The 18,284-nt window shown below is 39.0% G+C and overlaps 1 protein-coding gene across 2 annotated transcripts in view; it reads left to right on the top strand.

The window, feature by feature from the left end:
* The first annotated feature begins 8,504 nt into the window (after positions 1-8,504).
* The window catches only part of Ube2v2 (ubiquitin conjugating enzyme E2 V2), a 28,198-nt gene continuing 18,418 nt past the window's right edge, over positions 8,505-18,284 (top strand). Inside the window, exons 1-2 of one of the 2 annotated variants that reach the window (XM_055599154.1) lie at positions 8,510-8,548; positions 9,215-9,281. Coding sequence is in view for 1 of the 2 variants with exons in the window: in XM_055599153.1 (XP_055455128.1) it covers positions 8,533-8,548 (16 nt within the window). In the remaining variant the exon portion in view is untranslated. Of the gene's footprint in view, positions 8,549-9,214; positions 9,282-18,284 lie in introns of both variants that reach the window. The other variant, XM_055599153.1, reaches the window with a different exon arrangement.

The following is an 18,284-nucleotide window of genomic DNA, read 5'->3' as shown; positions in this document are numbered from 1 at the left end:
AGTGCTCAGAGCTTAATGAGCTGTTATGAGAACATGGATGATAACGGTGAGAGAATGTCAAACAATTTAGACCTGGCTTGTGAAATTTCAGAGGGGGAGTTTGAGAATTTCTTTAAAAGTTTATCAGGGTCATTTGTGTGACATGTGTCAATTAATCTGTGGAAGTGAGACCTTTGATTTCTTGGAAAAAGCAATGCTGATAAGCTAGAGCTGAAAAAATCAACTGTAAGGGAGCAGCATCATTGAAGTTAAACATTCTGTAAAATATTTCCTAAAGGTCAGCACAACAGAAGCTGTGGTCCAGGGGTGCCAAGGCTGCAGCTGAATTAGATAACCTAAGTGTCCAACATGGTTCTGGCATTGAAGTCACGAAAGCTGGGGAACTGAAGGGGTCAAACTGACGCTTGACATTTTGTGGCAGTTTCAGTGAACTTAGGTTACTGCTGAAGGTATAGCCTCAGTTTCAGTGGAGACCCCAGGATATTGAAGAGGTCAGGATCGTGGGTTGACCTCCAATGACACAGGCAGTTGTAGAGTAAAGCCAGCCTGAGCCTACAAGACAAATTTCCTGTGCTGCAGGTGGCAAAACCAGACAGGTGGGAGTGGGTAAGTCTTTTGGAGACTAGAATGTCATGGGTAAATCACAGGTGTCAGACCCTGAGATTTTTATACATTGGATTTTAGATTATATTTGATCTGATTATAACTGTGACCTGCATGTTATTCTCTCTTGGAGAAATAAAGAAAGTATTTAACTTATTTGTTTTCTTTTACAAGATTCCATAGATAAGAGATTTGGGTATCTTTTCAATTTTTAAAAATTTTATGCAATATATTTTGGTCATATTTTTTTCTTTCCCAACTCCTCCAATTCTCCTCTTTGTCCATCCAACTTCATTTTCGTTATTTCTCATAAAACAAAAAAAAATGAAACAAAAACATAAGCACTGTGGTGATTTGAATAAGAATGGCCTCCATAGACTCATATATTTGAATGTTTGGTCATTAGGAAGCTGCTTTTTGACAGAAGTGTAGCCTTGTTGGAGGAAGTATGTCACAGGGATGGGCTTTGGAGTTTCAGAAACCCAAGCCAGGTCCAGTGTTGCTGATTTCTCTCCTTGCCATCTGTGGATATAGAATTTTCAAACCATTCTCTAGTGTCATTTCTCCCTGAATGGTGCTATACTTCCTGCCATGATGACAATGGACAATGGACCTCTAAAACTGTAAGCAAGCCTTCTAAGGACCACCAATGTTAAGATATATTGAAAACATACAACATACAACAGATACAACAGATCTGATATGGAAGAGATTTATTGGAGAAAAGGAAAGGGATAGAGGGGTTAGAGGAGAAGAGAAAAAGGAGCATGGGTTGGGGGGGTAGAGAAAAGTTACAGAGGAGGGAAGGGGAAAGAAACCAAAGCAGAGAGAGAGAAAAAGAGACAGACAAAGAGAGACAGAGAGATTGTTATGCCCAGTTCGTGAGACCCTCAAAGACCACCAGGAATTGACTCTGCTGCAAAACACGTGAGGATCTTTTTATTACAAGTTCAAGCCTGGGTCGCAGCAACCTCCCTGGTTGAAGAGGAGGGGTGCTGGGGACAGTCTAGGGGAACAGTCTAGGGTTTTTAAGGGAAAAACCTAGAAGTGGTGGATTATATGCCTTGGCGTTACACAATTGGGTAAGTGAAATTGACTTTTGAAATGATTGCTTTACTTTAGGTGCCAAGAACATGAACTGTTCTAGCCTGGCTTTATGGGCTGGTTTCCTAGCAACTGTATCTCCAGTGGGCAGGAAAAGAATGCAGTAAGGCTAATTCCTCCCCTGCAGGTGACTGGACATGTCTCCACCTGGCTGGCCTTTGTTCAGGCATGCATTTTATACTTTAAAGCAATACCCCCCAAAAACCCTAATTTTAATTCTTTAGTCTCTCAAGATGGGGAAGGGAGCCCAGGAGAGAGGTAGAAACCAATGCAGAGAGAGAGTGGGTGGGAGAAGCAGACAGATTGTATTTGAAGCACCTGGCCCAAGTGATGATATAGGACTCAGGTGATATAGGATGTTGTCAGGCCCCTAAAGGCCCCTAAGTGCAGGCCAGTTAAATTGCCTGCACAACATAACAGTGGTCATGGTGTCTCATCACAGCAACAAAACACTAAGATAAATACAAAGAGAAATAAACAAAATCAAAACAGAAGCATGGAGCCTGCTTTATGTTAGCCATTCCTAAGCATGTGGCTTGCCCTGAGGTATAGTTGATATAGTCAGTATCACTCCATGAAAAAAAAAAATGATTTTTGCTTTTCTAGAAACTATCAATTGGAATAGCTTTTTAGTTTAGGGTGGGAATTTTTGTCTACTTTACCTTTTCTGTTCTGGTATTTTGGCTTGTTAGAAATTGTGCATTCTGTCAAAGTCTCTCTGAGTTCATATGTACATGTAGACATTTGAATCATAATGACACCCCATAGGCTCATATATTTGAATGCTTTGTCACCTGGAAATGTCACTATTTGAGAAGAATTAGAATGATTAAGAGATGTGCCCTTGTTAGAGTGAGTGTAGCCTTGTAGGAGGAAGTGTGTCACTGTGGTTGGGAGTGGGCTTTGAGGTTTTAAAAGCCCATGGCAAATCTTTTCTCTCTGCCCAAATGTAAAAGTAACTTTTATTCACCTGATGTAATTGTTGTCTCAGAGGCTTACCAACCTCCATCTCCAACCTAGGCCTAGTCCTGGAATTTTCTATCCTCCATACAATCTAATATAGGCCTAGAATGTTTTCAGTCTCTGAAACTTACTGCTGAATAAGTTTACCCTTTCTAATTCTTTCTGAATTCTGGCTGGTTGGTTCAACTCAGCTATTCTGGCTTGAACGCCACTCTTAGCTGATTGATTTGAACTGGCTTCTCTCCACTTCTAACTGAATTGTACTGCTTGGTCTCAAACTAACTGTAGCAATCTGTCCTAATATCTGGCTCCTTTTCATTCTCTGGCTCATTCTGTCTTCACCTGTGTCTAGTTTTTGTTCTCTTTTCAATCTGTCTCTGTAAAACTACCTCTGAATTCCACAAACAAAACTGCCATAAACTCAATTTCACTGTACTACCTCTCAACTCACTGACTCAAAAGAGCTCAGAGATCTGTATGCCTCTGTCTCGTGGGTGCTGGGATTAAAAGCATGTAGTACCATGCCTAGGCCTAAGCTTTTCTTTACCTGAAATTTGCTCTATACCAAGCTGGCCTTGAATTCAGATATCTGCTCATCTCTGTCTTCTGGGATTAAAGGCATGTCTCTATTCCAGCCAGATCACACAGACTTTTGGATGTGATCTCTTGCCAGAGCAGCTATATTCTGATTTAAAATTCCTCTACACCTGAGGATCAAGATATTATTCTCAACTATTTCTTCAGCACCATGACTGCCATGCCTGCTGCAATATGCCCCTCCATGATGACAACTAATTAAACCTTTGAAACTGTTATCAAGCTCCAATTAAATGCTTCTTTGATAAGAGTTGCCACAGTCATAGTGACTCTTCACAGCAACAGAACAGTGGCTATCAGAACTTGGAACCGGGAGTGGGGTACTGCTGTGAAAGGCATGACTATGCTGTTTGTCCAGGGGGAAATATAGGAGGCATTGAAGCTTTGGTTTAGAAAGGCAGTTGGAGGGCTAGAGAGATGGCTCAGGGGTTAACAGCACTGGCTCCTCTTCCAGAGGTCATGAGTTCAGTTCCTAGCAAACACATGGTGGCTCACAACCATCTAAAGTGAAACCTGGTGCTCTCTTCTGGAGTGCAGGTGTACATGCAAACACACACTGTATACATAATAAATCTTTTTAAAAAAAGAAGAAGAAGAAAGAAAGGCAGTTGAAGGGGCTGGAGAGATGGTTTAGCGGTTAAGAGCACTGCCTGCTCTTCCAGAGGTCCTGAGTTCGATTCCCAGCAAACACGTGGTGGCTCCCTGCTGGGATCCCATACTGGGATCTGATGCCCTCTCCTGGCATGCAGGCATGCTTAGCACTAATACATGTAAAAAGGTAGTTGAAGTTTATAAGTGGGGCTTAATATGAACATGGAAGAGAGTGTTGAGAGAAATTTGAACTAGGGGCCCAGATCAAAAGGATTCAGAGGGATATAATAACAAGTGGCCTATAGAGCACACTTGTGGTGTTTTGGCAAAGAATGTGGCTGTTTTTGCTTCTGTCCTAAAAATCTGCTTCAGGCTAAATTGAAGAGTTTTGAATTAATGATTTTGACAGAGGAAATTTCAAGAGAGCCTAGGATTGACTGTGCCTATGGTTATTAGTGGACACTCTCTTTTTAATTAAAATTTTATTTTTTATATTAATTACAGTTTATTTACTTTGTATCCCAGCCCCTTCCCTCATTCCCTCCCAATCCCACCCTCTCTCCCTCATCTCCTCCCTGCCCCTCTCTAAGTCCACTGATAGGGGAGTTCCTCCTCCCCTTCCATCTGACCCTAGCTTATCAGGTCTCATCAGGACTGGCTGCAGTATCCTCCTTGGTGGCCTAGCAAGGCTGCTCCTTCCTGGTGTGTGTGTGTGTGTGTGTGTGTGTGTGTGTGTGTGTGTGTGTGTGAAACAGCCTGCCACTGAGTTCATGTCAGAGACATTCCTTATAGTGGTCACTCTTATGAAGATCTATAATAAAAGGGAACAAGCGAGACAAAGAAAAATATAAAATGTGCAGTTTGAGGAGAAAAGGAACCAGGAAGTGTAACGGAGCTAAGTCACGTGCTCAAGGAGATAATTTTTTTTTTTTAAAGCCTGTTGCTAAATGGACTAAACTAAAGGAAGGAGTGACCTTAGGGCAAGATCACACACAACTAAGCTTCCAACTTGTAAAAATTAAAGAAGTTAATTAAAGAATGCTTAAGCATCAACAACAGAAAACTGATGCAACTCAGGACTGCATGAAAATGAACCAAGAGAATAACCAAGAAAGAAAATAAATATTAAAAAAAAATGGAATGAAAATGAAAACTCAACACACTCAATCCTATAGGGCACAATAAGGGCAAGACTAAGAGACAAGTTGTCCTAGAAGATTACTATTGCTGTTTATGCAACACCATGGCCAAATGAAATCTGGGGGGAAAGGGTATATATGACATACATATTCTGGATCACAATCTATTGAGAGAAGCCCAGGCAGGAACTCAAACTGGCCAGGGACCTGGAGGACTAAGCTGATGCAGTGTCCCCAGAGTAGGACTGTTTACTGACTGCTCTCCAGGACTTGCTCAGCTTGCTTTCTTATAGAACCCAGGACATAAGCCCACAGGGTGGCCTCACCCACAATGGACTGGGCCCTCCCACATCCATCACTAATTAAGAAAATGCTATACATGCTTGCCTGCAGCCTGACCATGTGGAAACATTATCTCAGTTGAGACTCTTTCTTCTCAGATAACTATAAATTGTGTCAAGATGACATAAAACTAGCCAATATACAAGTTCATAGCATTAAGAGCCTATATCCAAAGCCAGGAAAGATTTCATATTCATAAATTAGTAGCATACTTGAAAATCCTAGGATAATAAGAAGTAACATCCACAAACAGTATACCCCAAGAAATACTCAAACTTGGGGCTGAAGTGATTGAATAAATAAAATAAATTTAAATAAAATAAAAGCCAACCTCCCAATAATAAAAAGTTATTAAAATGAAGATTTAACTCTTTATAAAATTCAGCAAGATTGACAAATCTTTAGCCAAATTAAATAGAAAACAAAGAGATAATATCTAAATTAATAAAATGAGAGACTGAAAGGTAGCCATTACAATAGACACCAAGGAAATTCAAAGAATACCTTAAAAATCTGTATTCCATCAAATTAAAAACCTAAAAGAAATGAATAAACTTCTATGTAAAACCTACTAAAGTCTACAGAGTTAGTATAATCTTTATCAAAACTCCAACACAAGTCTTCACAGAAATTGAAAAAGCAATTTTCAATTTCATATGGAAACAAACAAACAAACAAAAAACCCTGACAACTAAAACCAGGAATAATAGGAACTTCTGCATCTCAGATTTCAAGTTGTACTACAGCATGCCATTGATATGAAAAGACATTTTGATCAATGGAATTGAATCGAAGACCCACACATCAAAGTATACCTGATTTTTTACAAAGAAGTAAAACACACACACACACACACACACACACACACACACACTGGAGGAAAGACAGCATCTTCAACAACTAGTTCTGGTCAAACTGGGTGACTGCATGTAAAAGAGTGAAAAATAGACCCATATTTATCACCCTACACAAAACTAAACTCCAAATCAATACAGGACCTCAGCATAAGACCCTGAGTCTGATAGTTGAGAAATGGGGAATAGTCTTGAACTCACTGGCACAGGAAAAGACTTTCTGAACCGGGTACTAAAGCACAGAGACCAAGACAAAAAATTAATAAATGAACCCTCATGAGATGAAAAGTTTCCATATGGCAAAGGACAACATCATTTTAGCAAAGCAGTCACCTAAAGCCTGGGAAATAATCTTTACCAATTATACATATGATAGAATGCTAGGATCTAAAACATACACCTTAGTAACTGAAAAGCTGAACATCAAGACACAAAATAACTGATTTTTAAAAATGGGGTACAGAACTAAGCAGAGAGTTCTTAAAAGACTAAATCACAATGGCTAAGAAATACTTAAAGAAATGTTTGACACCCTTACATTGGGGAAATGCAAATTAAAACTACTTTGTGAGTTCATCTTATACCAGTCATAATGGCCATGATTAATTAAACAAGTGACAGCATGTGCTGGCAAAGATTTGGGGAAAAGGGAACACAGATTTGTTGCTGGTGGAAGTGCAAACTCATACAGCCACTATGAAAATCAGTATAGCAGTTCTCCAAAAAGTTAAAAATACTTGTACCTGAAGAATCAGTTATGCCACTCTTGAACATATATGCAATTACTCTACATCCTGCTATAGAGATACTTGCTCATCCTTGTTCATTGCTCCTGCATTCATAATAACCAGGGATTGGTAGCAGATATCCATCAACTGATAGATGGATAATGAACATGTGGTACAGTTATACAATGGAATATCAATAAGCTCTTAAAAGTATAAAAATTATGTCAATGGATAGAGCTAGAAAAAAATCATTCAGAGAGAGATAACGCAGAGCCCCAAAGACAAATATCTGTTTCTGTGTGTTTTCTTACATGTGGATGTTAGCTCTAAAGCCTTTAATATGTGTGCTATAATCCATATAACAGAGAGGTCAGGTACTGTCCATGGTTATGAAGAGACACTATGACCAAAGCTACTTTTATGAAACAAACAAACAAACAAACAAACAAACAACTTGGGACTTGCTTACAGTTTCAGAGGTTTAGTTCATTATCATCATAGCAGGTAGCACTACAGCATGAAGGCAGTGTTGGAGTGCTAGCTGAGAGCTACATATTGACCAGTGGAGAGAGAGTGAGAGAGTGACATATGTGATGTCTTCAGCAATAGTCTTACTGATATGTGTACCCAACAGCATTCTGAGTAGTCTATAAAATTTGCGTGTGTGTGGTCTATGGTATGTAACTTTTGATATTTTAAAGAGACTTTTAGAGTCTTATAATTTTTAAAGACTGGGACTGTATTTTATATTTTGATATTATGACATCTTGGGGACAAACCAGAAAGGAAGATTATGGTTTAACAATGATGTGTTTGTCAAGTTGATAAGGACTGGGCTTGTGTTGGCTAATCTTTGTTGTCAACTTGACACAACTGGGAAGAGGAAATCTCAATTTAAGACTTGTCTAAATCAGATTAACCTGTGGGCATGTCTGTGGGGCCATTTTCTTAATTGCTGATTGTTGTAGGAGTATCTAGCTGGGTTTGCATGGTATTATCTGTAAGTCGGCCTGAGCCTATAAATAAGGTAGGTGAACATAAGCTTGGAAGCTTCAAGCTCTTGCTTGAGTTTCTGCCCTGGCTTCCCTTACTGGTAGATCATAACCAATAAATCAACATTCCTAAATCGCTTGTGGTTATGTGTCATCAGAGCAGAGCTCCAGCCCAAGCGTAGCATTGCAGGATTGGGTGCATACCCATGCTTTACATTGATTCTTAATAACACTTTTGGTGTGATGTAACTGTTATCCTTTGTCTACACAGTATTTCAATATTTAATACGAAGAGTCACTGGGGAATTTCACAATGAACAATTGAATCAACTAAGAGACAATATTGGAGAGCGCTTCCAAAGGTTTTTAAAGCTCTTGCGGAGTGCTCTTTGTCTTTCAACCCCTCCCGAGGTTTGTTGTTGTTCTTCTTTTTGTTTTTGCTTTTACTGGGATAATTGTAGTATCAAGAGTCTCAGTAACAGGCAGGAGCAAATTTCGCCTGGGAAACAAGAACCCGGTTCGTCCCCACTGCAGGGCCCTCTGTGACGGAGTGTGGCGCCCTGGCGGAAGTGACGCATGACGTTCTGCGTGCGGCGGCTGCGTCTAGTAGCAGGAGAAGATGGCGGTCTCCACAGGTCGGTTCCTATCCCGGTCCGCCGCGCTCTCGCTGCCGTCTGTCGGGCGGGCCACGCGGGACTGCGGCGGCGCAGTGGGGAGGGCGGCGGGGGGGGGGGGGGGGCGGCGGGGAGGTCGGCCGCGCGTGTTCGGCCCGCGGCGACCGGAAGCCTGCGCGCCCGTCGCCCGCGGCGGCCCTGCGGGAGCACGGCGGGCCGCCGCAGCCGAGCTGTGGGTGGAGTGTGCCGGGGCGGCCCGGCGTGGCGGGTGTCATTGCCCATCCGGGAGGCAGTGGCCGAGAGGCGTCCTGCCTGGAGTTGGGGGGTCTCGGCCGGGATGTCACCTGACACGTGCGGGAAGACGGCCGCTGTTCCGAATAAGAGAGCGATGATTTGATTCACTTAGCTGGCTGAATGCGTGTTATGTGTTAAGTGAAAAACTACAGTACACCGAGCAAGATGAAAGCTAATTACAGAACATTTGGTGCCTGAGATAAAGTGTACGACTCCTGTCTACAATGTTCAGTTTTCTCTTAGCAGATACTTGAAATTTAAGTGTTGACTGGGTTTAGAAATTTGATGACTTGAAAAAGTGTTAAATTAAAACAGGTTAAGACCGTTGATTTTTTTTTTTTTTTTAATAATTTAAAAATGATGGTTCATGAGATTTTTTTTTTTTTTTTTTAGTTCTTATTGAATCTAGGTTGTAGAAATGGAAGAGGTTGAGTGGATGTTGTGATTGTTACATTTCAAGGTAATAAATATTGATTACCGTATCTTCGTATCTTCATTGTGTCTAAGTTTCATAGACATTAAAATCTTTAGCAATTCTACCTCTGGAAAATAAGTACATCAGTGTTCTGTTCAGAGCTGACTAAGGCCAAGATCATTTTTAAAGTGACATTTTAATGCTATAACAATATATTTTCTATTAAATGGGGTCATGTTTTTAAGAGTTGTGCTTAATGCCTTAAAAATCTAATAAAATGGTGCATTATAGTATGAAAAAGTTGATTTGTGATTGCATTTATTAATTTATTTAACACTTAATGATATATATTTCAAATATTTATTTATTTAACTTTATTTTATGTGCATTAACATCAAGGTATCAGATCCCTTGGAATGGGCATTACAGACAGTTGAGAGCTGCCATGTGGGTGCTGGAATTGAACCCGGGTCCTTTGGAAGAGCAGATATTGCTCTTAACCACTGAGCCATCTCTCTAGCCCCCACTTAGTGATATTTAACATTATATATTATATATATATTATATATTTAAACATATATTTAACATATTTAGCATATGAAAGAATGTTAATTATTTTGAAAAGAGTAAGTAGATAATATACGTGGCATGTATTTTTGTTAAACTGTTTTATTCTTGAAAATAAGATTTGGTGGATTATTTGCATATGTATTGCATATTAGATATCTATATCCTGTGTGTTATTTTCACTGGTTTTAGACCAAAGAAATGGGAAAACTTGGTATAATTAAAATACATTTTAGAAAATTGAAATTAATTTATTTTTTGAGTCATGGTTTCATGTAGCCAGGCTGGCCTTGAACGCCAACTAAAAAAAAATTTGGAGGGAAATAATTCAAATTAGACTGAGAATTTCTATGTAGAAAATTGAGAAACCAAAGACGTTAAAATACACACACACACACACACACACACACACTCACACATACTGGTCAGGAATAGAAGCAAGATTGTATAATATAGTGCTTTGTCCATAATGAATAACTGAATTTGGAGTATTCCTCAAAGGATGAACTTTATTCTATTTTAGTCTAGAAAGTGACTTTCATACATTCCTTCCTTCCTAGATGAATTCCACTTTTATATTTTTAGTTCCTTCTCACATGGAAGTGGATCTGAAATTTCCTTCTTCCTTTCTTTGTAAGTCAAAGATTTCAAAGAACTTAGCTTAAATATTAGTCAAGGGAAAGGATGTTTATTAATATTTAGAATCTGTGAGTCAAGATTTTATTTGATTCAATTATTATAATTTACTGTGTAATAAAAGAAAGTTCTGTGTGTTCTGTGGTAATGCATACCTATAATCCCAGCACCGAGGCAGCAGGATTTTAAGTTCTTGATGATCCCGAATTGCGTAAGGTTAGCTTAAGCTAGGTAGTATGTTCCTGTCTCAAAGAAATAAAAAACTGAGTATTCCTTTGTAATAGTTTTAGATTTACAGAAAAATTGTAAAGATGGTGTGCATATCTTACATACAGTTCTCTTCTTTGATAGCTTAGTGTGACACATTTGTCCAAATGAATGACCCACTACATCAACATGTTTATATAGTACATATAAACATATAGTACATCAACATGTACTATATTCATACTTTTGGCTTTTACTTAAAGTCCCCTCTGGTATCAAGAGTACAACTTAGGTACCGCATTACTTCGTTAAAAAAAAAAATCACTTAGATTGTGTTAGTGTTTTGATGGGACTGTACTTTCTTTTAATGCAGATGAATGAGAGGCTTAGGGGAAAAGTAAGATTTTTCCTTTTGTGTAGGGTCTTGAACTCAAGGCAGTCTCTTAATTGGAGCCCCAAATCAAGAAGCAAATTACACAAAAATGACACAGAATACACATTACCATTTTAAAAAGGAAAGGGAACACAGTGAGGAAATAATGCACCAATGTAGCAAGTGGAAAACAGCAGGGCAAACAACAAATCCTGTAGCTTTGCCTCTGCTGTGAGAGGGCTCTGGCCTTCCAGCTTTGCTGCCTGCAGCACACTTCTCTCTCTTGTAACTATTCCAATTCCTGTCTACTGGGGAACATCCCATGGCTCTGGTATCTTCTCTTCATTTTAGGTCTCCCAGTACGAGGCCAGGTTTCATTTTCACTGCATCACACAGTGGCCTCTTAGGGCCTCCACTAGGACTCCCCTGCCACAAGCCTGGGCTCAGAGGCTCTCCTTAACCACAGATGAAGATTCCCACAGTCCCTTTATTCATCTATTCCTCCTTACTCTGTAGTCAGAACAACATGGACAACACTTCCAGGTGACTGCTGACCTAGGGTGGAGCCTGGCTACTACATTTTCAGCAGCATTCCTTTGTTGCTTTTAGGAGCTGAAAATTCCTCAGGCCTTTTTACCAGTTGCAAAGCTTATAATATATATTCTATATATACTATATATGTTCTTTTCAGTTTAAACTGTACGTTTTATGTTTTTTCCTTGCTTGCTCTTTTCCATTACAGACTCTTTAAATAATAACCAGAAGACATAGTCAGTATTAAGCTGTCTTGAAAATTCTGTTAAGGAAATCAATCCTTTTTAATTTAGCCTCAGGCAGATTCTTAGGACAAAGGCAGAAAGCAACCACATTCTTTGCCAAAATGTCAAGAATTGTTGCTTGCTGTGTTGCTACTGTTGTTTTTTCTTTGAAACTTCTTGAGCTGGGAAACATTCTGCCTTCTCAGCATTATTGTCTTCCAAACCTCCTAAGGTCTGTTAAATCCGGCTTACAGTGTTCAACCATTTTCCTAGTCCCAAGTCCTGAAGTCTTCTGCATTTCCCTAAAAACATAGTAAGCATTTCACACTATTAGCCCAGTCCCTAGTATCAACTTCTGTGTTGCTTTTCTTTTCTGTAACAAAACAGCACACCAAATGTTTAATTTGGGACTTTGAGTTTCAGAGGGTTAGCTCATGTGGAACAAAGGCTTGCCAGCCAAGTAGCAGCCACAACATCTTAATCTCCCAAGTTGGAAGCAGAGAGATGTCACACTGGGAATAAGTGGGAGTCTTGAAACTCACCCTCAGTGACAGTCCTCCTCCAACAAGGTCACATCTAGCTTTTTTTCCAAACAGTTCTACCAACTGGGGACCAAATATTCAAACATATGAGTATATGGGGGGGCATTTTCATTCAAACTACAATAAATGTCAAATCACCACAGAGTTATTAGATTTTCTTAAGGGATTTTGAAGTTAAGAAAGTGGAAAACAGCAGGGCAAACAAGAAAGCCCTGAGAGAACATGTAAAGAGTGTTTTTAAGAGCTGACACAGCTCTGAATGAGCGTGTTATTGATGTGCACATGGCCATGGTCAGATCCACGGGAAACCCCCCTCAGGCCTCAGGAATGACAAAGTGTATGGTGGGATGGGAGTAGGAATGTTGATAGTCTACAAAAAGTAGCAACTTAGTTTCCTCCTTCCTGTGTTTTCATCCTCACACTTCTTGCCTCCATAAACTTCCTGAGAATACTTAACTCCTCTCTCTGCTATAATAAAGATACTGAGGTTCCTAGTTGTGTGTAGTTGATACCATTCCATCAGAGTGCACACAGCCTACCAATGTCCAGCTTTTCTGTATGTGTGTTTGTCTTCATTCCCTCACTGCTCCTAGGCAAGTTTCCAGGACTTAGCCATGAAAGATGCAGCAGTTACCAAGTTCTAATCTTTTGAAAAAAAAAAAAAAACAAACCAAAAAACAAAAAAACCCACCATTCTTCTTTGGCCCTTGACCAGATCATAAGGATGATAAGGATCATTTGAGTTCAGTTCTTGGGAATTATTTTTCTACCATAAAAAACAAAACAAAACAAAACAAAATCCCAGCAAAACAGCTTTACTGAGATGTGTACTATTTAAGTGTATTTAATGAGTACAGTTTACTGGAGTTTGGTGTATTTAGAGATGTGTGAAATAGAATAATGTTAACAGAATGGCTTTTCAGATACTGAATTATTGATTTATTTAAAGCACTGCATTTGTACTACCTATTTATCAATCATGACTTCTACTTGCTACCCAAAACAATGGGTCATTGCCCTTAACAAGGGCACAGAAGCTTCTGTAAAAACTCGCATTGTATAGAAAATAAACACAAAATAAAAATAACTGTATCCGAGACTGAGGCCTTCCAGATTATCCTGGCTTTGGTCTGTTAGTGACATCTCTTCCACTCTCATTTCTTTCAGAGTGCTTTTTTCAGGATGATTCCACAACGTGTATGGTTATTGCTACAGTCACATTAAAATCTTTTCAGTTTCTTTGGAAGTAATTCTAAACACATTATTAACATTATCTTACTTTTAGTGTCTAGCAGCTTCCAAATTACTTTCTGTCCTAACAGATATGCCTTATATTTTTTCGTATGAAAAACATATGAGTGGAACCATGTTATAAGTGGTCTTTTTCATTCTGTTATGGTTTGGATATGACTACCCTTCTAAAAGGCTCATGTGTTTAATGCTTGGTTCTTGTTTGGCAGATCTAGTCTTTGAGAGTTGATTGACTTTGGTGTAATCAGTGGTTTAATCCAAAGATGCATTCATAATTTGATGAGGGGTGGGGTGGAAAGTAAGAAAGAGAGCCTGATTAAGGTCACTGGAGTTGCTTCTTGTTCTATGGTTTTGTGCTTCCTGAAGGTCATGAGGTAAGTAGCTTTTCTCCACCATGTCCTTCCATTCTGATGGGTCTCATTTCACAGGTCTAAAAGCAATGTGGACACCTGAGGAAGGACTATAATTCTTGAAATTGCTATTAAGTTGTTGAGGTAGTTGGTTATAATGATGGAAAACCTTAGACTTTGTGTAAAATGCTGAAGGGCCATCTGTGTTGTAGAATACATCAACACTTTTATACTGTGGTTGAAGAAATGTGGTATATCTATACCAAAGATTTTATTTGTTCATTCACCTGTTGATAGACATTTGGCTACTTTTAAAAATTTATTTTGGCTGCTGTGAATATTTTTATCTGTTCTGAAATATGTTTTTTTTAATGTAGATATCTAGAATTGGAATTGCTGGGGAATGGTGATGACTGTGCCTAACTGTAGGAGGAACTGCTGCTGTGCTCTTCCAGAGGGAACTGAGTTTACAGTCTTAGCAGCAGTGTGTGATGGTCTTTCTTTCTCCACATGTTCATCAATGATTCCTGGCTTTTGGTTCTACCCATCCTGTGCATAGGATGTGGCATGGTATCCTACTGCTTTATTTGAGATTCAAGGTCTGATCTTTTATTTGTTACTTCAAAAGAGTCATTCAAGCTCGACTCAAATTTAGAAGATCGCAGTGAGACAGTCTATGTCTGTTGGTCATCTGTTTCTAGTGTTTTTCTTTGGCTTCCTTCATCTCTTCACCAAAAGTCTGCAAACCCTTATTTTTACTAGTGTCTTGTTTCTTCAGAGGAATGTCAACATGTATGTTGCAGGACATGTGAAATAATCTTGGGTGCTTTGGTCCTGTGCTGCTTATTTTCTTTGAGGGCTTCCTAACAACATATTGATGAACATCATCTTTAGAGAGACTGAAAATTTTTCAGTTCTGATAGCCCTTTTGGGCCTCACCTACCAAGGCAAGGTAGTATCTGTCAGTCCAGGAATATCTTTGTCTGTCTCTGTCTCTCTGTCTCTGTCTCTCTCTCTCCCTCTCACCAAGTTGAGAGTATCCATACTGCATCTGTGAACAGACTTGTGCTTCCTCTCTTTAGTTTTCTTTGGTCTAGAACAAGAATGTGCAGTACTCTGCTATGGGTTGGGACACCTTGTTTTCTGGGAAAACTTTGTTCATTCCATCACTGATTGGGACCATATAATCCCTCCATCTTTCATCACCTTTCATCAGAGCTTCATACCTACTTATGTGGCTGTGTGCTTTTCATAAAGTTTATATTTATCATTCATAAATACAAAGTTTATATTTATCATTCATGTTAATGAGTTTCTGACACACTGAGTGGCTAGAATGGAGATATTCATCTTCATCTTGACAAAGTTGATCACCTAGGAGGTACCATAAAAAGAGCTGTATTGTGGGGTGGGGCTGGAGAGATGGCTCAGAGGTTAAGAGCACTGGCTGTTCTTCCAAAGGTCCTGAATTCAATTCCCAGCAACCACATTGTGCCTCATAACCATCTATAATGAGATCTGGTGCATATGCAGGCAGAACACTGTATATAAAAAAAAGAGCTGTATTGTGGTTTGGATTGGGATTTCCCTGACGCCTTTGGTGCTGAGTACTCTTTTGTATGTTTGTTAGCCATTTTTATGTTTTCTTTTTTTTTTAGATTTTATTTATTTAATGTATAAGTGCTCTATCTGTATCAGATTTAAGTATTGTGGTTGTGAGCCACTATGTGGTTGCTGGGAATTGAACTCAGGACTTATAGACAGTGCTTTTACCCACTGAGCCATCTCTCTAGCCCTATGTTTTCTTGAAAAGATTTTATGTCCAACAAATTTGTTTTTGTTTTTAATTTTAAATTTTAAAACAGGGTGTCATTTAGATTAAGCTTGAATTTATTATGCAGCCAAAACTGGCTTTGAAATACTTTTTAAAATTAAAATTAATTTGTTGTAGATAAATAAAAAGGGGGCTGTTGGGCTATATAATTTATTATTTGCACTAAGATTATCACATTGGTATTATTTAGCCTGCTATCACCAATAATAAGACACCTCTTAGATTTTACAATTGCCTATTTCCCTTGGGCTGAGCGATATTTCTACCTATGCTAACTCAGTAACCTCACCATTCACCTCCCAGCCCCCATCCAATGCTGTCTGACCATCCTTATCTGGGCTACCTTCCATCCATAATCTTATGAATACTTGCTTGTATTCTTTATCTGAGCCTTTCAATGCCATCTTTAGAGTCCTTCCAGCCCACGTGGTTTCTTCTCTATGGTAACCCATCTTGATGCCCTCTTCCCTCCTGTCTTCCTGTCTGGCTGCTTCTTGTGAATCTCTTGAACCTGAAACCAACATTTATAACATTTATATGTATGTATGCATGAGAGAGAGTGTGTGTGTCTGTCTGTATCACAACGTGAATGTGGAAGTCAGGATAACTTGTGGAGAATTGAGTTTTCTCCTTCCATTATGTGGAGTTTAGGGGTTGAAAGGTCTCCTCTTGGTGGCAAGCATCTTTATCTATTTTTTGCCAGTTGGTCTTGAACTCTTGACCCTCTGGGCTTCACTTAACAAGTGCTGAGATTGTAGGTCTATGTCTCTGTGTCCAATTCTTTGATTATTTTTAATTGGGCTGGCTTTTTGTTTGTTTACTTGGAGAAGTTCTTTATTTTAGATAGAAATTTCTTCTCAGATAATATACTTTGCATGTGTTTCTCCCATCTTTGTCACAAGTTTTCACTTAACGTTGTAGTAATAGAACTAAATTTGATTACATTTAAAAAGCACATTTGTTTTCAAAATCAGCTTGTCAGTGAGCACTCTTGTTTGCATAAGTATTATGCCTTTTTATGTTTATAGGGCTTATCTTAGTTCGTACTGCTATTTCCAAGTGTGCTTTCAGAAAGCCCAGTGGACCATCTAGAATGTATCTGAGCTTAGTTTTCTGAACCCCATCTCTGTTCTTGTTTTCTTTTTCTTCTGTTGAGAACTTGCACTCATGCAAACATTTCACATTCTTTGCCCTCCCTCTCCTCAAGCCCCAGTGCCTCTCTTCTACCATGTCAGGGGGTACTGACCTCAGTCTGGGTACTGCTGTCCCTCTGAGGACTCAGGCTTTTAAGTTCTTGCTGCTGTTCTTAGGGCCAGGAGATGAAGATGGTACTCTGTCCATTCCTTCCAGTCAATGTGTTTTTTGTCCTCCTTTTTGGTGTTGGGTATCATCTTTAGAGTCCTGTGTAGACAGACACTAGCTTTTGATCAGTGCTGTTTGTTTTCTAATCGATGACCTTTTTAGAATGATTGTATATGATTACCATGTGACAGAATGGCAGGGATCTGATTTTACCTTAAGACCTGAAGTTTAGCTTCACATTAAAAATAGCAATATAGGGGCTGGAGAGATGGCTCAGTGGTTAAGAGCACCTGTTTGCTCTTCAAGAGGTGCTGAGTTCAGTTCCCAGCAACCACATGGTGGCTCACAACCATCTATGAGTTCTGGTGCCCTCTTCTGTCATACAGGTGTACATGTAGGCAGAACATTGTATATATAATAAATAAATTTAAAGAATAGCAATATAGCTAATAATCAGACATACTGCATATTTCTGGAGATATGTGTTATTGTACTTAGGTCTTTCAGTAGTGACTGAAATGTTACTGAAAAGTACAAGTGCACAGATTGGTGTGTTGTTGTGCTACTATTTACCCAAATTACAAGCTGTTCTTGACTAAGCAGTATAGACATGAGGTAATTTCCTCAGAGGAAATACTTGTTATTAAAAGTTCTTTAATTTGGGCTAGAGAGAAGGCTTGGAGATTACAGTACTGGCTGTTCTTCCAAAGGTCCTGAGTTCAAGTCCCAGCAACCACATGATGGCTTATAATAAGATCTGCTGCTCTCTTCTGGCAAGCAGGCACACATGCAGGCAGAATACTGTATAAATAATAAAATCTTAAAAAGTCTTTATTTTTAAAGTGTTTACCTCATAAACAATGATTTGAAGGAATAGTTGTTTATTTTGTTTCATATAGTCTTCTGATTATGGAAGTTAACTACAACTTTCTAGATTATCCAGAAGAGCAGTTATAACCAGTTACAATCAGTCTTCTAACAAAGACTACACATCTATCTTTCAAAGTATGGGCCATTCCTAATTTTACTGAGAAATTAAAACTAGAAGAGAGAAGCCAGAGTGTGTGGTCATTTGCCTGTACCCCCTACTTTATTCTAAGGAAAGCACCCCTTTCATAGTTTAGCTTTAAACATTGTTAGCTGTTTTACTGGAGCATGTTAAGCTACTGCTATGTTCTTCCTTGAGCTTGTTTATTTCTTTGTAACATCTATAGCATATACAAACAGT

This window comes from Psammomys obesus, unplaced genomic scaffold, assembly GCF_907164565.1.
Source record: "Psammomys obesus unplaced genomic scaffold, mPsaObe1.curated_primary_1811, whole genome shotgun sequence".
In the NCBI taxonomy this organism is placed as follows: Eukaryota; Metazoa; Chordata; class Mammalia; order Rodentia; family Muridae; genus Psammomys; species Psammomys obesus.
Note: the sequence above shows the minus strand (reverse complement) of the source record. Positions and strands in the feature narration are given on the sequence as shown.